This window comes from Ahaetulla prasina, chromosome 1, assembly GCF_028640845.1.
Source record: "Ahaetulla prasina isolate Xishuangbanna chromosome 1, ASM2864084v1, whole genome shotgun sequence".
Taxonomy (NCBI): domain Eukaryota; kingdom Metazoa; phylum Chordata; class Lepidosauria; order Squamata; family Colubridae; genus Ahaetulla; species Ahaetulla prasina.
The window spans coordinates 255,776,775-255,800,267 of record NC_080539.1 but is presented as its reverse complement, the minus strand read 5'-3'; the positions used below and the strand labels follow the sequence as shown (position 1 = coordinate 255,800,267).

Genomic DNA, 23,493 nt, shown 5'->3' with positions numbered 1-23,493 from the left:
AGATGGAAAATAGATCAGAAAATTGGTATTAGGCAAAGTGATGATAACTTGGTAAAACAAATAAAAGATCAAGGCCAACAGCATATTACGAGATTATATAATGTATTGGTAGAAACTGATTCAGAAACAAAGTTGGTTAAAGACTGTATGGTAAGATGGGCACAAAATTTTCAATAACCTATAATGTTAGAAACATGGGGAAAAAATTGGGTGAGGAATGTTAAATTTACACAAGCACAAAACCTAAGAGAAAAATTTTATAAAATGTTTTATAGGTGGCATTTTGATCCGAAAAAATTTTCATGTATGTATCCAAATGTGGGCCTGTAAAAAAGTTAAAGCTTTTTGGATTAAAATATGGTGGATTATGCAGAACATCTTGAAAAAGAAGATTAAGTTTACTCCACAGTTCTTCTTATTAGGAATAATACCAGACTCTACAGCAATAGAGACTAAATTGATTTTGAATTTAATAACTGCTGCGAGATTATTGATTGCACAATACTGGAAGAAAGAAGATTTACCTACAATTGGAGAATGGACAAGTAAAGTATCAAATCTAGCAGAAATGGCAAAAATTTCTGCGTATTTGAAAGACCATACACAAGAAAAATATATTTTGGAATGGAGAATGTGGATTGATTATATTCAAAATAAGTATCAGATAAAAATATATCAATTAGTTTTTCAGTGAAGCTAGGATTTGTTTTGTATTAGTATGTTTAAGAAAGAGGGGAATTGATAGTGTGAAGGTGTGAGTGATTGAGGATTCTGTTTTATGTTTTATTTTAGATTATGTTTGTTAGACATTATACCCTGTATTCTGTTCTGGGAAGTCGCGGGGGGGAGGGGGAAAGAGGGGGGGAGGGGGAAGATTACAAACTGATTGATTGCCAAGGTACAGGAATAATTGAAGAATTAATAAGTTGGAATGGTGCAAAGTCGGGGCTGCTCAGCAACCACCCCAGAAGGGAAAGGGTAGGGAGAGAGGAGAAGTAAGAAGGAAGAAAGTAGGTAGGTAGGTAGGAAAGAAGGGAGGGGGAAGAAGGGATAGGAGGAGAAGAAGGAGGGGAAGTGAGAGCATTAGAAAGGGTGGAAGTGAGAAGTGGGAAGGAGGAGAGGAAGTAGGAAAGTGAGGTAGAGGAAGAAGAAAGGAGATATTGTTTGCCTAATGTTGTATGGTATCTTCCAAAGATACAATACTAACAATATCTGAATGGGCTTTAAAATTGGAAAATACACAGCGATGGCAAAACTAGCAGCATATATCCATAACAGACACTTAACTAAATTTAACCAAGAATGGCTTCCATATATATACAACACAATACACACAAAAAGGCAAATACAAACATTGCTAATATGATTTTAAAGTGACTTTGAATGTTCATATAATCTGCAAATTGGTTGCAGTACAGAGACGGGAAGTTAGAGATTAAAATTAAATACCTATGTATTATTTCCAAGCAAGACACCCTTTTTCTTTTCTTCCTCCCCACGTTTTAGTACTTATAAATAACAATAAAAAATAACAGAGATTTTATAAAGTTCAAAAATATAAACTTTTTTTATATGACAAAATCATGCAATACATTTTGCAATTTATCGATGCCATATTTTGCATCAACTGTATAAGCAATCCATGCTTGTTTTATATTAGAAATATTATATTTAACATTGATACAAATTTGCTGTTTGAAGGTTTAATTTATGTTAATTATCAGAGTTAACAGCTTTCAGTTTCTTTTGCAGACAGCACTGCATTTAAAAATATAACCTTTTTAACATTTTTACCTAAATCATACTAAAATAGTAAAAAGGTAAAAAGGGAAATAAGTGATTGAATAATTTTATAATGCATGTAAGTCAGTATCCCAATAGAACCAAGCATGGTTTACATATGTCCTACCCTGAGATTAATTAGGAATCCTGTTAAGTTCGGGCAATGAAGAGGCAGGAGACGATACAAGTGATAACAAGTATCATAGTAACAAGTATTATAACGATACAAGTACAACAGCTCTTTAGTTTATTGTGACCCAGCAAAAACCAACAGGCAAAAACCCCTCTTTAAATACTATTTTGGCTGAGGCATCAGCCAATCAGCAACGTGCTTGTTCCCGCCCAAACTTCCCTCCTAAAGTCCAAATACATAACAAATCCTGCAGATGATTTGCTTATGAAGCAAATTGTTTACAACAATAGATGCAACATGTTGAGAATTTATGGAGATTTTTGTACACAAGAGGCCAAAGCCAACATATTTATAATTAGCTCATCATTTTATTTGAAATAGAAATTTATAGAAATACTCTGAAATTCACAATAGACCAAACAAGGGAAGTACGTTAATCTTTTTGCATTTCCAGAGTCTTGTCATGGCACATGATTCTTACTTTCTAGTTATCTTTATGATGCCTGCATTATGACAACCTAATTTCTATCTTCTGAGTAGACTTTTTTGATAATATCTGTGGACCCAAAGAACCTATGAAACTTGCACTTTTTTCTGATATCATTACTTTCCAGCTGGGCCAAGATGGAGCTCAAAAAATTTCAGGACCTCTTTCCAGAAGTGTTCCTCAGCTTTGGCATGAGGCTTCATCTCCCCTCCCCATACTGTGGGTATAGGACTACCCCGGATAGAAGAGATTAAGCAAATTGGGGATCCTGGTGGTTCTATCATATGTCCAGCCCCAGGGTAACATAATAAGCTACAGTTAGTTCGCCCATATTTCTTTGCACGGTCCAAGGCTACTTCAGCAAACATCTTGCTGTTCAAGCTTTGGTCAGCTTCTCCTACCACAAGGAGAATGTGACCCTGGGCTTTTTCCACGGGAATGGCAGAGACTACATGAACTGGATCCAGAGGATCTCCCATGACATTGAAACTGGACATCAATCCTATTTCATTGATAAGAACTGCCTCTGCTGAGTAGGGAACAGCAGGGATGTTGATATTGCGAAAATGGAGGGGTGCACCATTCATACTTGTGGCACCGTTGATGCAAACTGCAGCTGCTATTTCCTCTAAGAAGGTTCCCATGGCTAATGCAACTTCAGCTCCTTTGGACAACCCAATGACTCCAATTTTAGGGCCTTTTACCTGGGTGAATAAGGGGAGAAATACATAGCCAAGGTTAACAAATAGTTCACAGAAGCTTGAAAAGTGGTTATTAGATTAGATTAGAATTCTTTATTGGCCAAGTGTGATTGGACACACAAGGAATTTGTCTTTGGTGCATATGCTCTCAGTGTATTTAGGCTTTTGTGATAAATGTTTGGATCAGGATTAAGAATTTCCATTTTCCCTGGGTTATGTTTGTACATAAGGACACTGTTATGTGCAAACATAACCCAGGGAAAATGGAAATTCTTAATCCTGATCCAAACATTTATCACAAAAGCCTAAATACACAGAATGAATTTGTCAAAGAAAGTGATGGAATTCTACTGGGCAAAATATAAACTTGCCCAGTGTTTGGTTTTAAAATTTGGCACTTAATATGATGCCTTTTCTGCCATCAAAATCCTCCTGTCTTGTGTAGTCATAAATAAGACTATTAGATACCTCTTGTAAAGATAACTGAGTCTTGTTTGAAGATTTAATCCCTTTTATTGTTTCCCGCTTAATATGGTTGAACAATTATCGATGAATATTCAAGAGTTTCCAATCAGATGGGCGCGCTTCTGTCAGTCTGAATCCGGTCAATTTAGCCCTCTGGTGGCTATGACATTGTCCATAGCACTGTCCAGTCTTGAAGTGCCCTCAGCAAGAGCTCCCTGAAGTTCCCAATCTGCTTTTACCAGGCTATTCGATTCCGCTTGGCTCACTAGTAGTGTGCTAAATAACATCTTTCTCACCTATCCAAACAAAGTTGCTTCTCCTTATTCTCACTGTTGTCAACTGGTGAAGAGAGTGCTGCTCTAGCAAGCCAGTTTCAGCTAAACTGTATTATGTTTTCCATTAGACTCTACTTTCCTAGACTATTAGTGAGCAGAGCCAAGCAGCCACTGACTTAGTTTTGTGGGACCCCAGGGGAGTGATAGATCTGACCCTCACTGCTTCACAGACATTTTGTTGCACTCTAAGGCAAGAACTGACTTGTGCACATTATCTCTTTAAAAAACTAACAATAGGATGAATTTTCATTTTCAGATTACTACAACAATTTTTATGTTTAGACTGTTCATCCTCCTAACTATCTGTAATTTGTCTCTCTGGGCACCTAAATAAATTATAGAATTAGAATAATAATGCTATGATTCCTTACAATAAATATAGTTATTATCTTAATACAATAGGGTTAATCCTGAACCCTAATTTCTTTTTCCTAATCATGATTCTTAAAGTCCTGTTTTCAAAACTGACTGCCTTATCTTGATATTATAAAGTTCATTATGCAAAAGAAGGAATGAAAGGATAGAAAAATAAATAAATAAAAACATTTGGCCCTGCTTTCTTCCCAATTTTTCCAGTTTTTTTCCAGGCTTTCCTATCTCTACTTATGACCTGGATTTTAAATTCCAATGGCTTCCCCCACCCCCCCAGGTCATGTGATCACATTTTGGGCGCTTCACAACTTGCCCATATTTAGGGCTGTTTACAGCAGCCTGTGTTTCCATGAGCACAATTTATGACATTTTTTGCCAGAAACTGGGATTTATTTCCAATGGGTTCCCTTAACAACCACCACTGCAAAAAAAGTTACAAAATCAAGTTGTTCATGTGATGACCTGCTTAATGACTGGCATATCTTACAACCATAATCTGGGCTCAGTCACAATCCTAGGTTGAGGACTAACTGCATTGCCCTGAATTTTCCTGGTTGGCTCCTATCTAAGTACTGAACATCTTACCCTACTTAGCATTTTTTTGAGATCAGCCAAGGTCAGCTAGGTGTTGTCATCTAGATGGGTTACTTAGATACATCCAGTTCTAAATCAGATCCTTCACAATAACTTAGAGCAACACCCTTTTTTAAAATGGTGGAGGAAATGAATTTGAAAGATGTATGGAGAGAAAGGAATCAGCAGAGTAGACAATATAACTTTACTCAAGTAGACATTTATCCTGGTCTAGAATAGATATGATATGGATGGCAACAGAAATGAGCTTCAATATAAGAAAAATTGATACAGAAGCCAATACCTGGGCAGACCACAGCCTTATGATGTTGCTATGGAAAGGCCAAAGGAAAAGATCTAGATGGATTTTAAATACGATAATTCTAAAAGATAGAGAACTTACACAAAAAATAGAGAAGGAACTGACCTTTTTCTTCAAAGAAAACAAAAAAGAAGATACCTCAAAACCGTTGGGATGCGATGAAAGCATATAAGAGGTTTGTTCACAGACTATGTAGGGAAAAGGAACCGTAAGAAAAAACAAACCTTTTAACATATTAGAAAATGACTTTAAAAAATGGGAACAAGAATTACAAAGATTTCCAGAGAAGATAGATATTAAGATGAGAATGGATTTAATTAAACACAAAATGGCTTTGCTTGAAAAGGAAGAGTTAGCACAAAAAATCAAAGGGGCAAAACAGAATTATTTTGAAAATGCTAACAAACCAGGTAGATGGCTAGCTTATAAACTTAAAAAAGAGAAAGAAAAACATAGAATTTCACATTTAGAAAATTGCAACGGCCAGATTCAGTTTATGAATGACGAGAAGAAAAGAATTGTTCAGAACTTTTATACACAATTATATAAAGAAGAGGGAATCGATAAGGAAAATGTGAAACAAATTTGAATAAAGCAAATTTACCTCAGATTCCTAAAGATATTGAAGTTATGTTGGAGGGAAATATAACAATGATGGAATTAATGCAAGCACTGAAAAAACAAAAAAAAAGGGAAAGCTCCAGGCTCAGATGGATTGCCAGTTGAATACTATGTAACATTTCAAGAACAACTGGGTCTCCCATTTTTAGAGATTATGAATGAAGTGATGAGAAAGGGAAAATACCTGAGACCTGGACAGAGGGTTATATTACTTTGATTCCAAAAGAGGACTCTGACTTAAATCAAGTTAAAAATTACAGACCTGTTGAACTATAGTCTGTTGAACTCAGACTATAAAATATTTGCTTTAATACTTGCAGAACGTCTTAAAAGATATTTGAATGAATTTATACATTCGGATCAAAATGGATTTCTGCCTAAAAGACAAATTAGGAATAATATGAAACTAGTCTTGGATACTTTAGAATATTATGAGTCTCATCCCGAAAAACAGATGGCGTTGATCTTTTTAGATGCACAAAAAGCATTTGACAACGTTAATTGGCATTTTATCTTCCTACAATTGAAGCAAATGGGCTTCGGTGAAAGATTTATTAAAGCAATAGAAACAATATACTATAAACAATCAGCTAAGATAATGATAAACGGTGAATTGACAGGTGCGATTCAAATTGGAAAAGGTACAAGACAAGGCTGTCCACTGTCATCGCTGCTGTTTGTGTTGACCTTGGAAATATTGAATAGAAATATTAGAGAGGAAAGGGGAATAAAAGGCATGAAAATTCAGAAGAATACAAACTTCAAGCTTTTGCTGATGATTTGGTTTTTATTGTTGAGGATCCTTTGGAATCTATAATTTGTTTTTTAGAAAGAATTGATGAATATGGGAAAGTGGCAGGCTTGAAAATTAATAGAGACAAAACGAAAATTTTGACAAAAAATATGTTGATGAAGCAAAAAAAATGAGTTGATAAAATATTCTGGGATGCAGATTGCAAGTAAAGTTAAATATTTGGGGATATATCTTACTCCAAGGTGTAGCACTTTAAAAGAAAATAACTATGGTAAACTCAAACAGCAGATTGTGGTGGATTTGACTAAGTGGGAACATCTACAATTGTCTTTGTTGGGAAGAATATCAACAAGAATATATTACCTAGAATTCTGTATTTGTTTCAGACTATACCTATTAAATTGACCAGAGGGTACTTTGAGGAGCTGAACAAAGCGATCCTAAAGTGCATTTGGCAAGGGAAAAAAGCAAGGATAAAAATAAAACTATTACAAGATAAGAGAGTTAGAGGCGGTTTTGGGCTACCCAATTGGGAACTACATTATCAAGCAGCGAATATGATGTGGATTAAAGAATGGATAACCCTAAAAAATAATAGAATATTAACTCTGGAAGGCCATGATTTGTTGTTGGGATGGCACGCCTTTTTATGGTATGGACAAGCTAAATCACAGGGCTATTTTAGAAGACATATAGTCAGAGAAACGTTATTAAATTGGGAAAAGATTTAAGAAAAGTCACTTCTTAAAAATTCCAATGTGGGTTTCACCAATTGAGGCATTCTCTTAATAAAATTTAAAAAGGAACATATTGTTAGATATAATGAATTGTTGAATGAAAAGGGTGAGTTAAAATCCAAATTAGAATTAGAGGCAGAGGGTATAACAATGAATTGGTTTGCATACTTGCAAATACAATCCAGATATGATAATGATGTTAAAAAAGAAGGCTTTTATAATAACCTAACGAGTTTTGATGAGATTTTAACAGGTTCAGATAACAACCTGATAAAGAGACTGTATGGATTCTAGTACTAGAGGTGAAGTTAGAGGAAGAACAGGTTAAAGAGACAATGATTGCTTGGTCATGGGATAGATCTAGATGACTGGCAGAAATTGTGGAAGTATAATTATAAAATGATGATGTTGACAGCATTTAAAGAGAATTTGTATAAGATGTTTTACAGGTGGCATCTACCTCCGACAAGAATTGCTAGAATGTCTAAGGACAAATCTGAAAAATGTTGGAAATGTCATCAGATACCTGGATCATATTACCACATGGGGTGGACATGCACTGAAGCTAAAAAATATTGGACTAAAATACACACGTAGCTGGAAAAAATGATTAAAAAGCATATTGACTTTAAGCCAGAAATTTTTCTGTTGGGAATTATACCGGAGATATATACTAGACATATAAAATATTTGATTGTGAATATTACTACAGCAGCTAGGATTGTATTTGCAAAAAATTGGAAAAATGAAAAGTTACCTTTGCAAGATGAAATAATTAGAAAAATGTTGGAATGTGCAGAGATGAGTAAATTAACATTTGAAATTAGAGAACAAGAAAAACAATAGTATAAAATATGGGATTTATTCTATAATTGGTTAAATGGAAAGATATGTTAGGAAAAATGAGTATAAAATATATGTATGGAAGAGATGATTATTTTGCGAATACACAGGAAGATATGTTAACACCCTTACAGCACGTTGTAATGGAATTGATTTGATGAGGGGTTTTTTATTTTATGTTTAAAAATAAAAATTTTCTAAAACAAAACAAAACAATAGCTTAGAGCAATTGACCAACCACATTTCATTGATAATCCCAGGTTTTCTTGATGCCATTTTTAAATATGCAAATCTGGGAGAAAGACGCCTTGCACACATAGGCCGCCTATTTCCAGAAGTCATCCATTCCACTCCACATTTTTGTGACAATGGTCAGTTTATTTTTTGGACACGGAGTATGACTGATACTTTTGTATTTGGTGTCTGTTTGCCTCAAAAAGAGGTATGCTCTGTCTACACAACTTTTCCTTGGATATTTCCATAATCAGGTTCAAGTATATTTGGCTTCCAAGGACAATTAGGTGTCCTTGGAAGCCAAGGACTTGCTAAGATGGGATCTGATCCAAGCAACGAAATAAACTTTCAAAATTTAATATAAGATATGAACAATTGGTTTTGGGCTTGGTTGAGAAGCCTTTTTTGTTTATATTGTAAGTGGGCTAGCCTAGGGTTGGTTGAGGCTTCCTTTGGGATAGGAATGGGGGCGACACATTATTGACTTCATTTTACAGTTGAGCACTTGTATTAAAGCAATACCAATCAATCTTATGGAAGCGTGAGACAAATAGAAACCTGGAAATTATACATATTTTTGCCCTTTACTACAAAGTTATATTTCTGATATGTACTTTACAGAATAAACCATGTCATAAGGATATTTTCATCCAGACTGAGTATGGTGGGATGTAATCCAGAATTGCAGGAGGATAAGCTCCTTCCCGAGTATCAATGAGACATCATCATATCATCATCATCATCATCATCATCATCATCATTATTATTGTTATTATTATTTAATTAAATTTTTATATCGCCCTTCTCCCGAAGGACTCAGGGCGGTTCACAGCCAAATAAAACCACAATGAATAAATACAGAATAAAAACAATAATTAAAAAACTTATTAAATATGGCCTCCAATTTAAAATGCATTTAAAACAGTAAAACCCACTTTAAAATTTAAAACCGAATAATAAAAACTTCTAAAAATTCTATGCCAGTCCTGCGTGAATAAATAAAAATGTCTTCAGCTCGTGGCGGAAGGTTCGAAGGTCAGGAAGTTGACGAAGTCCTGGGGGAAGTTAGTTCCAGAGGGTGGGAGCCCCACAGAGAAGGCCCTTCCCCTGGGGGCCGCCAGCCGACATTGCTTGGCTGACAGTACCCTGGGGAGTCCTTCTCTGTGAGAGCGCATGGGTCGGTGGGAAGCAAATGGTGGCAGCAGGCGGTCCCGTAAGTAAGCCGGTCCTAAGGCATGGAGCGCTTTAAAGGTGGTAACCAACACCTTGAAGTGCACCCGAAAGACCACAGGCAGCCAGTGCAGCTTGCGCAGGAGTGGTGTTACATGGGAGCCATGAGTGGCTCCCTCTATCACCCGTGCAGCTGCATTCTGAACCAACTGGAGCCTTCGGGTGCTCTTCAAGGGGAGCCCCATGTAGAGAGCATTGCAGTAGTCCAGGCGAGAGGTAACAAGAGCATGAGTGACTGTACATAAGGCATCCCGGTCCAGGAAGGGGCGCAACTGGCGAATCAGGCGGACCTGATAAAAAGCTCTCTTGGAGACAGTCTTCAAATGTTCTTCAAAAAACATAACTTTGGATCTTTGTTTTGTAGGAAATGGGCAAAGGCAGACCCTGCCTAGCAGTTCATAGAATAAATCTAATAATCACACAGAGAAGTGCTTTAGTCTGGCAAAAGTTCTGTCTATTGGCAAGTAACAGTAGAGAAAGTACTCTTAAATAGTGTACTCAGTGTCTGTGGAGATTCTCAATCATCCAGGTCATAGTTGTCGCATAGTTTTAGTTTCTTACTGAATTTTATTTGTTAGCCAAATTGAATAAGTCTTTTAATAATGTTTTTAATTTTTATATTCTTGTTTTATTCGGCTGTAAACTGCCCTGAGTCCTTTGGGAGAAGGGCGGTATACAAATCAAATCAAATCAAATCAATCAATCAATCAATCAATCAATCAATCAATAAATAAAGGTGTTTTTTTGAAAAGGCAACTGGACTGAAGAACTGAAGGAAGAAGAACAAAATGTTTCGTTTCTCATCCATGAGACATCATCATCATATGTGATGGCAGGGGACGGGATGAAAGGATAAGTACTGACAGTTGAGACTGGATGATGGTGGTGGGGGAATGTAAAGTTAGGTTCTGACCAGATGGTGAAGTACTCTGAATACTCTGAAGTAGCTCCTTGGGTCATTCTTGGTTCCTTGGGGCTGACAATGAGTTCCCACATCACACTAAGCAAATCCAAGCAAATCACATTATGTTTTATCATGGTTTGTGAACTTTAAAAGGTTGATGGTTTGTCTTCTATGGTCATTGGCATTTTATACTAATCAAGCAGCAATGGCTTATCCAACAAACTATGGATCTAACCAACTATGGATCAGTAAACCCTGTGAATGAGCTTTTTTCTGGTTACAATTACTGCCAAATTATCACATTTTCAGATGACATAAGCCTGGTTGAGAGCTGAATAGAAATACAATTCAGAATTATCGAGAAAGGTCAAATAAACCGGTGGTAAAAAAAAAATATTAAGAGAACCAAAGGTGAAATTAAACATTTAGAAAGCAGAATTCAGATGCATACTTATGGAAGATATTTGACATTAGTATTAAAAAAAACCAAAAAAAAACCCCCCACCTGCCCTGGCATTTGAACCAGGAAGTAACCTGTTTTTGACCCTCTGCGCATATGACTATACAACAGAAAGAAAAATTAGAGGAAACAATAGGATTTGAAATTGTAAAAAAGGTCAAATACCTAGGGGTTCATATTACTTCTTCAAATGTGAAATGGTATAAGAATAACTTTGAGGTATTATGGCAAAAAGTTCAGAAGGAAATGTTCAGTTGGAATGGGCACAAAATATTCAAGAACCAATATTTTTGGAAACTTGGGAAAAAATTTGGATTAGAAATGTTAAATTTACGCAAGCACAGAATTTGAGGGAAAATTTTTATAAAATGTTTTATAGGTGGCACTTAGACCCTAAGAAATTGTATGTATCCAGATATGCAAGCGAAATGTTGGAGATGTAATTGTGATGATGCTACATATTTTCATATTTGGTGGACTTGTATGAAGATTAAGGTTTCACACAAGCTGTTGGATATGACAATGCGCGCACTTCCGAATCGGTAGAGAAGGTAAGTAGATTTCACCCCTGGGCAAATGTAATTTACTTTGCACCAGAAAAAAAATGTAAGTTCCAAATTTCAGGCGGAAATGTTCCACCCTTTAAGAATTTACACAAGCTGTTGTAGTTTCAGAGAATGCCAAGTAAATTCTTTGAAGGCAGAATGAAGAATCTTGACATGTAGACTTCCAGTGGCACTGCTTTCTTCATTGGACGCCCCATGCTGAGGTATCTAAAAGCCGGGGAAAACAGCTAAAATCAGCTGCTCCCTGGCTTGAAGTACCTTCCCTGGGAGAAAGGGAAGGGAAAGAGCAACGGAAAAGTGGTAGAACTCCCCAGAAGCTTTGCTTTGTGAAAGTGAAGCCTTGGAGGGTCGAGTCCCGCATAACTCCGCTGAGCTCCAAATCCAGCATGCTTCTGCAGTAGCAGGAAAAGAAGAAAGCGACCACCTCTTCTCAAGTGATTTTTCTTTGGATTTCTGGATGCAGACGGAACAAACACAAATGATCGATCATTGGGATTGCAAGTATTGAACCTGTCTTCTACCCTTTGAGAAAAGAAACTTTCTATTGTTTTAATTAAGATTGCTGAAAATGGCGTCTGAGAGGAAGTGAAAATTGGAAGCTGTTTGTGTAATCAAGTGGAGACTGTATTTGTGGATTGTAACAAAGTGGAGGCTCTCCTATATTGAAAGGAAGAAAGATAGAAAAAGTTTTTTATTTTATTTTATATCTTTGATTCTGACTTTACAACTGAATTTTAACTTGGAAATTGAAATGGCTTCTAAGCCACCTAAACCTACAACAAGAAGGGGATCTGAAGTGGGTATGGAAGATATGTTTAAAGAACAGACCAAAATATTTGAAGAAAGATTTAAAGAAGTTATGAACCATATTGAACTTACTAGAGAGGAAATGAAAGAAAATAATAAAAAAATAAGAAATGATATTTTGATGGCTTTTCAAGGTTTGGAAAAGAATTTGGAGGTTTTGGAAGAGAAAGTGGAAGAAATTAATCAATCTAATCAGCACTTGGAAAATAAAATGGAAGAAGTGCAAATAAAAGTGGATAAAAGCGAAGATCAGGTGGTGGTGTTACAATACAGGGTGATAGAAACTGCTTTGAGAATCAGAGGCTTGCAGGAAGTAAAGGATGAGTATCTTAAGAAAATCCTATCAGAAGCTTTGGCTGAAATGCTAGGACGTGATCCACAAGAGGTTGCTTTTCAAATTGATAAAGTATATAGGGTTAATTCATGGATTGCTAGACAAAAAAAATTGCCAAGAGACATTGTGGTTTATTTCTTGACAAGAACAATGAGAAATCAAATTCTGCAAGCCACGTATCAGAAAAAGTTGCAAATCGGAGAACAAGAGGTGATGGTTCTGAAAGAGATTCCCCCTAAGATGTTAAAAGACAGGAAAGAGTTTATATTTTTTACACAAGAGCTCAAGAATCGTCAGATTCAATTTAGATGGGAGGTTCCAGCTGATCTCACAGTGTTTTCTCAAGGAAGGAGATATCGTACTGAAACTGTGTTGAAAGCGAAAGACTTCCTTTTTAATGTGCTGGAAGTTGATCCCGAAGCAACAGATAAAAGCCTATGAGAGAGGCAAATAAGTATGGAAGCTGACGTGGCCCCTTTGATGTTATTATCCCAAGAACAGCCACAAGAACAAAGGATGACAAGGACGGCTACTAAGCGTAAAGAAAAGGAGGATCAACTTCAAAGTAAAAGTCAGGATTCTACTACAGAAGCAGAAGCAGTGGGAGAAGCGAGGCCGAAGACAAAGGGGAGTGAGGATCTTCAGCTGATTGCTCAAAAACTTCGTGAGGCCATTGATGGCAAATAAATTCCTGACTTAGAATGTTAATGGTTTGATTTCAGCACAGAAAAGAAGAAAAATATTCCATTATTTGAGACAATTTAAAAATGATGTGATTTGTTTACAAGAGACACATATTAAACTATCAGATCAAAAATACCTAATAAACTCAAAACTAGGTAAACACTTTGTTGCTTTAGCTTTAGATAAGAAAAATGGTATAGTGGTATATTTGAGAAAAGATATATCAGCTAAATTAATTGAAGCAGATATCCAAGGGAGATATATCGCTATTGAACTGGTATTAGAAGGAAAAAAGACACTCTTGATTGGTATATATGCACCTAACCAGCAACAAGAAAAATTCTATAGAATGTTGCATGATAAACTGACTCTTTGGGATTATAAATCGTTTATTATACTAGGGGATTGGAATGGTGTAATAGATACCCGAAAGGATAAGAGAATTTTCTCTAAGAAAATCTCTACACATGCAAAGCTGCCCAAATCTTTTTTTAAGATGATGGAAGATTTTGAGATGAGAGATGTATGGAGAATGCGGAATCTTGAAGATAGAGATTTTACTTTTTTTTCTGATAGGCATCAATCTTTTTCACGTATTGACTTTATATTAATCACTAATGATTTGCTTCTTAGGGTGAAGAAAACGAAGATATTTCCAAGGTGCTTATCTGACCATAGTCCAGTATGATTGGAATTGCAACAAGAAAAAGGTGGTAGAAAATCGTGGAGAATAAATGAAAATTTGTTTAGATATGAAGATAATGTAAATCAATGCAAAAAACAAATGAAAGAATTTTTTGATGATAATTTGAATAGGGAACATCGATAGAAATGGTTTGGGACGCGAGTAAGGCTTTTATGAGAGGAGTTTTAATATATATGAATAATAAACAGAGAAGTAAACAACAAAAACAGCTTAGGTATTTAGAAGAGGAAATCCAAAAGAAGCAACAATTATTAATACATAGTCCACATGATCAAAAACTTAAAGATGCAATAAAGATATTACAGAGTCAATTTAATATGATAATGGCAGACCAGGTGGCAACAAACATACAGTACACTAAACATAATACTTTTTGCAATGCAAATAGACCTGGTAGGTGGTTAGCATATATGTTAAGGAAAAAACAAAAAGCACGTATTATAGAAAAAATAGAATATGAAGGTAAAGAGAGATATCAACAGAATAAAATTAAGAAAGCTTTTTTAGAATATTATACAAATTTATATGCTAAAGATACAATCTTGAACATGGATATTGATACAAATTTGAAAGAGTACAAGGCTAAAGGTTTAACCTTAGAACAAAGGGAAGAATTGAATTGGCCTATACTACTGAAGAAATTATTTTGACAATAAAACAATTAAAAATGGGGAAAAAAACCCGGTACGGATGGACTTACAGCAATTTATTATAAAAATTTACAGAATGAGATAGTAGGTCCACTTAAGGAATTATTTAATCAGATACAATTAGGAGGGGGAATACCCCATTATGGAGAACTACTTTCATCTCATTGATACCAAAAGAAGAACAGGACTGCTCCAAACCTGGGAATTATAGGCTGATTTCACTTTTGAATAACGATTATAAGATTTTTGCTAAAATAATAGCAAATAGATTAATGTTAGTTCTGCAACAAAGAATTCATACTGATCAATCTGGATTTATAAAGGGGAGGCAGATGAGGAATAATGTTAGACAGATTGTAAATTTATTGGAATATTTAGAAAAGAACAATCAGATTTCTGCAGCATTTATTTTTTTGGATGCAGAGAAAGCCTTTGATCGACTGCATTGGGAATTTTTATTTAAATTAATAGATAAAATGAAATTTGGAAATTGTTTTATGAGAATAATTAGAACGTTTTATGGAGAGCAAACAGCCCAGATAATAGTTAATGGTAGTTTGACAGAAGTTTTTAAGATTGCGAAAGGAACAAGACAGGGGTGCCCCTTATCACCATTATTGTTTATTTTAACTCTGGAGCCATTACTGGATAAAATAAGAGAGGTAAAGGAGGTGGAGGGAATTAAAATTAGACAACATGAGTATAAAGTGAGAGTGTTTGCTGATGATTTGGTGATTATTTTATCAAATCCTATAAATTCAAGTGTATGTTTGTTGGAAATAATTGATCAATATGGAAAAGTTTCAGGGTTTAAAGTAAATCAGAATAAAACAAAAGTGATAACAAAAAATATGACTAGACAACAGAAAGAAAAATTAGAGGAAACAATAGGATTTGAAATTGTAAAAAAGGTCAAATACCTAGGGGTTTATATTACTTCTTCAAATGTGAAATGGTATAAGAATAACTTTGAGGTATTATGGCAAAAAGTTCAGAAGGAAATGTTCAGTTGGAATGGGCACAAAATATTCAAGAACCAATATTTTTGGAAACTTGGGAAAAAATTTGGGTTAGAAATGTTAAATTTACGCAAGCACAGAATTTGAGGGAAAATTTTTATAAAATGTTTTATAGGTGGCACTTAGACCCTAAGAAATTATCATGTATGTATCCAGATATGCAAGCGAAATGTTGGAGATGTAATTGTGATGATGCTACATATTTTCATATTTGGTGGACTTGTAAGAAGATTAAGGTTTCACACAAGCTGTTGGATGTGACGATGTGCGCACTTTCAAACCGGTAGAGAAGGTAAGTAGATTTCACCCCTGGGCAAATGTAATTTATTTTGCACCAGAAAAAAATGTAAGTTCCAAATTTCAGGAGGAAATGTTCCACCCTTTAAGAATTCACACAAGCTGTTGTAGTTTCAGAGAATGCCAAGTAAATTCTTTGAAGGCAGAATGAAGAATCTTGACATGTATACCCGTAGCTTTATGAAAAGCAAATGATGGATGAAAGAGCATTAAGAAGCTCCCAGAGAATGCTAATGTCTGTTTTCTTCTTAGACTGTGGGACATTGAAACATGTGAGGAAGACTTTATTTGAATGTTCTGAAAAATTTCCCTAGCAGATGCCAGGGACTGGAAAGGTGGCACACCCACAGACATCGGGTAGCCAACAACAACAGGGCAGGTGCCCACCCAGAATTGTGAGACTGGCTGTTCAGCATGGCTTATGGTGGCAGAAGCTGGCAAATTTCTGAAATGGAACAAGGTTGAACAGAGGCCGTGTTCACAAGAGTGGCCTGAGGATGATGTTGCACCTTCACATTCTCAACAAATGTGTAATGCTGGAGAAGCAATCAGTTCCTTATATTGAGAAACACTGTTTAGCAAGCACAGAAAAGGCTTTTTAGAGATGACTGTGAATGTTCTAATGACATCACAAGACCAACATTTTAAAGCTATAAATCAAGGTTTCTTGCTGTGCAATTGTTCAGTCATTTCCATCTCTTCATGGACATCTAATTAGTTGAAGAGCTAGAGAGGCCCCCTTCATCTAAAGGAGATATTTTAACTTTAACCTGCACAGGGTAAGAAGATTGGAGTTCATGGCCTCAACGGCTCGATCCAAATGCATAATTCTAAAGGAAGCTAAACAACTGGGCCTTTCTTTTATCATAAATTGCTATTCTGAAGTGGCCCAAGATGAAGCTTAAAAAAAATCAGGATCTCATTCCAAGAGTGCTCCTGGGCTTTAGCATGAGGCTTCACTTCCCCTCCCCACTGGATTGGGATGGGAGCAAACCGAAGTGGATAGGCATAGCAAACTGGTGATCCAGGGGGTTCTATTAAATGTCCAGCTCCTGGATAAGACAACAGGCTACAATTATTTTTCCCATGTTTCTTTGCTCGAGCCATGGCTGCTTCAGCAAACACTTTGCTATCGAAGCTTTTGTCAGCTTCTCCCACCACAAAGAGGATGTGCCCTTGAGCCTTCTCCACAGGGATGGTAGATACTTCAAGTGATTGATCCAGAGGATGTCCCAAGCAATAGAAAGTGGATAACAATCCCATTTCATTAATGACTATCTTCTCATATGGGTAGGAAGCTGCAGGGATACTGATATCATGAAAGTGGAGTGGTGTACCACTCATTCTTGTTGGGCCATTGATGCACACTGAAGCCACTATTTCCTTTAAGAAGGTACCCATGGCCAATGCAATTTCTGCTCCTTTGGATAAACCAATAATTCCAAGTCCCGGACCTCTTACCTAGAGGAACAAACACAGTGAGACATACAAAAGTTTAATCAGTTTCTTCTTTAAAACAATGAGGGGCAATATCAAAGCTATTAAAAAAATGACAGTCTTTTAGTGCACATGCTATATTATCGCAGATCTACACCATTCAAAAATGAAAAATTGGTCACCTTGTCTTTCTGCCAGCCAACCAATATGTGACAAGAAAATATGAGAGAGAGAGAAGGAAGGAAAGAAGCCTAACAAATACGTTGCTGCTTTTATGAATCATCTCTTTAAAGCAGTGCACTTTTAGCATGACTCTTAATTACATATTTTTGCATGTTTTTCAGCTACACATAAGGAAGCCTAAGGAAAAAAATTGTATGCTTTAATCAAAACCAAATGGGGTGGGTGTCAGGGTGTCCACAAAATGGCAAAAGAGCACTGTGGCATTGAGGGGTCAGCCCTGCACCTTTTATATGTGCATGGGATATCACAATGCACACACAAAAGGTGGCAATGCAATGCTGCTCTCATCATTCTGCCCTCAGGAATAATGCTACTGATCTGTGCTGTGCTCATGCCAGGCCCAAAATGCCTTTAGCTTGTTATATCTGATGGGTGCATAGCCCACCTGCTTTGTATGAAGTATTCTACATAGCAAATAGAGAATAAGCTCTAGGATCTTTCCTGAGTCTCAACAAGAAGTTTAAGAAACAATATAATCTCAGGCATACCTTAGGATTTTTCAAGAGCAGTCTGGATGCTTCCTCAAAATACTCCAGATCTATTACTTCGAGAGTCTGTGGTAAATCATCATATGCAAAGAAAGCCAAAGCCAGAACTGCAAAGCCCTTACTAGCCAATAAGCCAGCTCGAAATTCGATTAGTCCTCCAGCTCCACCAAACAAGTCGATCAGTCCTGGAAAGGGCCCAGGGCCTGGTGAGGCAGAAAGGGAGAAAAACCAAGGATAAGTTAAAAAGATGAAAAACAAAGAGTAATATCCTTTTATCAAATACCGGTACATTACTTTTTCTGATTTGGAAACAATGCTTTTAATGATGTTTAAAACTGTGTTTCTTTTCTTTTCTTTTCTTTTCTTTTCTTTTCTTTTCTTTTCTCTTTTCCTTTCCTTTCCTTTCCTTTCCTTTCCTTTCCTTTCCTTTCCTTTCCTGCGCAGCTATGTCACACTGCTGGGCCAAATTTAATTTTCACTCAGCTACTGTTGCAAAATCTTTTTCATAGGGATAGTTAGCAAGCTTTGCATCTCACATCTTATTTGTGAGGTGCATGAAAGACTTTTTGTTGTCTCAATTAAGTTTCTTTCTGTCATTTTTGTTCCATTTCTCTGAACTATTACATCTATGTTCGATTTTATCTGTATCTTCTAGGGCATCAGCTATTTCACCTAATTCTATGTCATCTGCAGATGTGAAGAGCATTCCCTGTACCTCTTCATCAAATACAACTTCTCCACTGCAAAAACATATGGACTACTAACCTTGATCAAGGAAAAGCAATAGATGCAATCTATGTAGACTTCTGCAAAGTTTTTGACTCAGTAGTACATGATAAACTTCTCCTAAAACTAAAATCCTACAGCATTTCAGGACCTCTTCACAATTGGAATAATGCCTTCCTATCAAACAGACATCAAGTTGTCAAAATTGGCAACGCTTTATCAAATCCTGCTCCTGTCAAAAGTGGCGTTCCCCAAGGCAGCGTTCTTGGACCAACGCTCTTCATACTATACATAAATGATCTCTGTGACCTTATCTCAAGTTATTGTGTTCTCTTTGCTGACGATGTCAAATTATTTAACACCACTAACAATACTTCTACCCTTCAAAAAGACCTTGACTCTGTATCCGATTGGTCTAAAACTTGGCAACTTCAAATCTCAACCAGCAAATGCTCAGTCTTACATATTGGGAAAAAGAACCCTAACAATAAGTACAAGCTTGATGGACATTACCTTATAGATGACCCCCACCCTGTTAAAGACCTTGGAGTTTTCATATCAAATGACTTAAGTGCCAAAGCCCACTGCAACTACATAGCAAAAAAGGCTCTAAGAGTTGTAAACCTAATTTTACGGAGCTTCTTTTCCAAAAACTCTACACTACTAACCAGAGTGTACAAAACATTTGCTAGATCTATTCTTGAATACAGCTCACCTGTCTGGAACCCATACCACATCTAAGACATTAATACAATAGAACATGTCCAGAAATATTTTACAAGAAGAGTTCTCCACTCCTCTGAAAGCAACAAAATAACTTATAACACCAGAGTTCAAATCCTGGGATTAGAAAATTTAGAACTCTGCCGACTCCGACATGACCTGTGTTTAACACACAAAATTATCTATTGCAATATCCTTCCTGTAAAAGACTACTTCAGCTTCAATCGCAATAATAAAAGAGCAAACAATAGATTCAAACTTAATGTCAACCTCTTCAAACTTGATTCCAGAAAATATGACTTCTGTAACAGAATTGTTAACGCTTGGAACTCACTACCTGACTCTATAATCTCTACTCAAAATTCCAAAATCTTCAACCAAAAACTGTCTACTATTGACCTCACCCCATTCCTAAGAGGACTATAAGGGGTGTGCATAAGAGCACAAAAGTGCCTACCGTTCCTGTCCTATTGTTCCCTTTCATTATATCTAATTAATTTAGTTGATACATACTTTTGCTCATTTATATGTTCTTTTCTTTTATGATGTGTTGTTGTTTTATGTCGATGTTTACGTATACTGTTGTGACAAAATAAATAAATAAATAAATAAATAAATAAATAAATAAAAATACATTAATATAAAATATTAAATTGTGTAAGTTCCACGGTGAAGTTGGCAGCCCTGAATTCAGTATCTCACATCAGTTTCATGAAGAATCATGATTAAATGATTCTGATTCTGAATATTATTTTTGAATCACTATCTATCCAAATTGACATGTCACTCAATTGCAATCATCCTGGCTGCTGATGAGAATGTTATAGATACTTTGTCAAATGCATTGGTATACAGTGTTGTATCTACAGCACTTCTATAATCTATGAAAGACGTTAATAGAAAGTAAAGATTAGTCTGATACATGCTAACTTATAGTGGTGGGTAGTAACAGACTCTCATAACTGGGGCAGTCTACAAATATTGTAAATTAATACTACTGCAAATATATAAAGTTCAAATATTTCTTCAAGATGCTAACAAGTAAATTCTTTCATGGTTTGCTCTAGAATCTTCCCAAATATTGATGCCAAATTGACTGATTTATAGTTCCCCAGTTTCTCCTTTCTGACAATATTTTTGTCCTTTAGTCATTTAGTATTTCACATATTCTCCAAGATAATTTCAAAGATAATGATTTGACCAGATCATCAGCAAGTATTTTCAGTGGTCTAGGAATCATCTAGACCCAAAGACTGAATTCCTTTAAAGTCAGTAAGTGTTCCCTGACCATATTTCTGTCCAATGGAGTGTTTCTCAGAAAACTGGGCCAAAGAATGAGATGGGTAGTTCTCATAGCTCATATATCAATTATTGTTTTTTGTCTTTGGGCATATATGATGAATACTTTTTGTTGTCCTTACCAACTTTATTTATTTATTTATTTATTTATTTATTTATTTATTTATTTATTTATAACTTTCATTAACTTCGACTCATTCTCTTCTTTAGTTTTCCCAACAACATCTGTGCATATCTGGGTGACAAATTTGTTCCCCTCCTTGTGACATGACATACCTTTCTATTTTTTTGTGCCCCTTTTTCAAAAAGTGTTCAGATCTTCACTTGCTTTGTGCATGGGCACATTGTTTCTTTTATCAGTATCATGATCCAATTTAGATAAAAGTGCTCTGTGTTCATATCCACAGAACAGCCAAAGCAGAAAGGCAGAGGTGGAGAAGGAGATCAGACCTTTCAATCTAGCCAACAGAAGATGAACACTTCAGGAATTTTACACAATGTAACACAATGTAAGCCGCCCTGAGTCTTTGGAGAAGGGCGGGATATAAATTCAAAAAAAAAATATTAATATTAGAAATCCACATGAGAATGCCAGGGGTACCAGTAACCAAGAAATTTTGGAAGATATGACGGTTATCAATAAAATATAGATCCAGACAAACTTGTGAAGATAGTTTCCTGGTCTGGCTAATCTCAAAAGGCTAACAGATTATGGGATTGCCCTTCCAAGCACAAATCAACAGTGCTTCCATGCTGGCACTACCACCCTAAATACATTTGGAGGCACCATCCTTTGCAAGCAAGAGATAGAGGCAATAAAGAGAAGTGGAGAGAAAACAATTCAGTTTCCTTACCTGGAGGCAAGAAGAGGGCTCCCCGGACCCGGCCGGACTTAATGGGAATGCGTTCCACTCCAGGGGCTGCATACCATCGTTCCACAGTGCAAGTAGCCAGTGGTTCATGCATCGCCAAGGGCATAATCAGAATAAAATCAAAGAGGCTAATCTGAACATAGAAGGGGCTGCCTGTCACATCACGTTTGAGCAGCCTGTGGAACATCTTCTCAGCCTTTAGAGTGTAGAAGAGGCCCATGGGCCACACACCTGTATAGTTGCCTCCCAGAGCAGAAGCCTGTGCCACATCCACTTCTCCATTCTGATTGGCTTGGTAAAAGGCTCTGGCTACAAACTTTATTCCCCTTTCATCTGTCAGTGATGCATGTAAGGTCACAAGCTGGGAGGGCGCCAGGCCAGAGGCATAAATCTTCACTGGCGAGTCAGCAAGGGAGACTTCAGGAGTGACACTGAGGTGGACCATAGCAGCCAGTTCTTGAGAATATCTGGGGAGAATATCTTGAGAAAGTCAGGTTCTAATCATATAAATTTGGGACTTGTTCAGTCTCCTTACCACTCCCCTCTCAAATCATGCTGGTCCTCAGTCTGTGGTCAAAATGTCATCTACATTTTGATCACAAAATGTAGATGACAGTCCTGTGTTACAATGCTGAAGTATTTCAGAGGTGTCTATTTCATTAACTTGTTCAGACAGTTCTTAATCTCAGAACCCAACTCTGGGACCAATTGGAGGATTTTATAAATGCTCTTAAGTTTTCAATTCAATGCGATTCAAATGCATCTGATTTAATCTACTTTGGATATCTTTTGTGAACCTGCATCTACAATTTCCTACTTTGAAATTATTGGGATCAACAGGTTTGTGCTGCAGATCACTTTGCAAGATTATCAAAGTGTTGTTAAAACCAGCAGGAGAGAAAAGGAACAATAATACACACCTGTGTGAGATCATCTTTCCATAGGCCAGGGGTCTGCAAACTTGGCTCTTTTAAGACTTGTGGACTTCAACTCCCAGAGTTCAACTTCAACTCTGGGAGTTGAAGTCCATAAATCTTAAAAGAGCCAAGTCTGCAGACCCCTGCCATAAGCAATTCCTAACTTGATGTTTTTGCAGTTCACTAAGAACACATCAAGACAGTTAAACAAATTTTCTATTAAGCCAACTCCCTCCCATGGAGCAGAAGAGGGGAGGGCAAGGCAAAGCTTGCCAGCATTTTGCATGTCCCTTTACCTTCCAGTTCCTGCTCCTCAAAGTGAGCCTCTGAATTTGCCAGATTGTAGAACCAGCCTCATGTAGCAACCTTCTCTTCTCTCAACCATAATGGAGAGGCACAGTGCAATTTTCTCTCTCGCCCACAACAAATACAATACCTCTCAGTTCCAAATGACTTCAAAATAAAGGCTTGCTCTGTCAGCTGACTGCTAAGGAAAAAATAGACTTTGGGCAGAACTCTTTTCTGCACTCTTCTCTGAAGCAAACAGTGGCTTAAAGAAAATCCAGCGAAGATTTTAGAAAATAAGGAGCTGGATTCTCTCCATATAACTTGAACTAATTCCCAGGATGATATAAAAGTTGGAATGGAATTTAAGAACAAGTTTAGAAAGAAGGGAACATACTATTCTATTTGTAACTGTTTTTTGCCCAGAGTCACTTTACTGAGTGTTTAAATAAATAATGTCTTCTTTTAACCTTTTAATGCCTTAAAA

General features: G+C 36.4%; 1 protein-coding gene across 3 annotated transcripts; it reads right to left on the bottom strand.

Annotated features, from left to right (window-relative positions):
- Window positions 1-1,630: 1,630 nt before the first annotated feature.
- On the bottom strand, window positions 1,631-23,203 carry BAAT (bile acid-CoA:amino acid N-acyltransferase). 3 transcript variants are annotated; one of them, XM_058155116.1, is made up of 5 exons: window positions 23,018-23,203; window positions 21,787-22,271; window positions 18,185-18,387; window positions 17,175-17,477; window positions 1,631-3,106 (listed from the first exon to the last, which is right to left on the bottom strand). In XM_058155116.1, the coding sequence occupies exons 2-5, from the start codon at window positions 22,247-22,249 to the stop codon at window positions 2,519-2,521; spliced, it is 1,557 nt and encodes a 518-aa protein (XP_058011099.1). In that variant the 5' UTR covers window positions 22,250-22,271; window positions 23,018-23,203; the 3' UTR covers window positions 1,631-2,518. The 3 variants fall into 3 exon arrangements, with proteins under 3 accessions (XP_058011099.1, XP_058011118.1, XP_058011109.1); XM_058155135.1 differs by lacking the exon at window positions 17,175-17,477 and having other exon boundaries at window positions 1,633-3,106; XM_058155126.1 differs by lacking the exon at window positions 1,631-3,106 and having other exon boundaries at window positions 14,294-17,477.
- Window positions 23,204-23,493: the final 290 nt, after the last annotated feature.

Excerpts from the sequence above, each read along its gene's own strand:
- BAAT (XM_058155116.1), bottom strand. The coding sequence starts at position 22,249 with ATGGTCCACCTCAGTGTCACTCCTGAAGTCTCCCTTGCTGACTCGCCA. Across the intron at positions 18,388-21,786 it reads AGCCCTCTTCTTGCCTCCAG|GCCCTGGGCCCTTTCCAGGA; the intron begins GTAAGGAAACTG and ends CTGCCTCACCAG. Across the intron at positions 17,478-18,184 it reads TGCTCTTGAAAAATCCTAAG|GTAAGAGGTCCGGGACTTGG; the intron begins GTATGCCTGAGA and ends TTGTTCCTCTAG.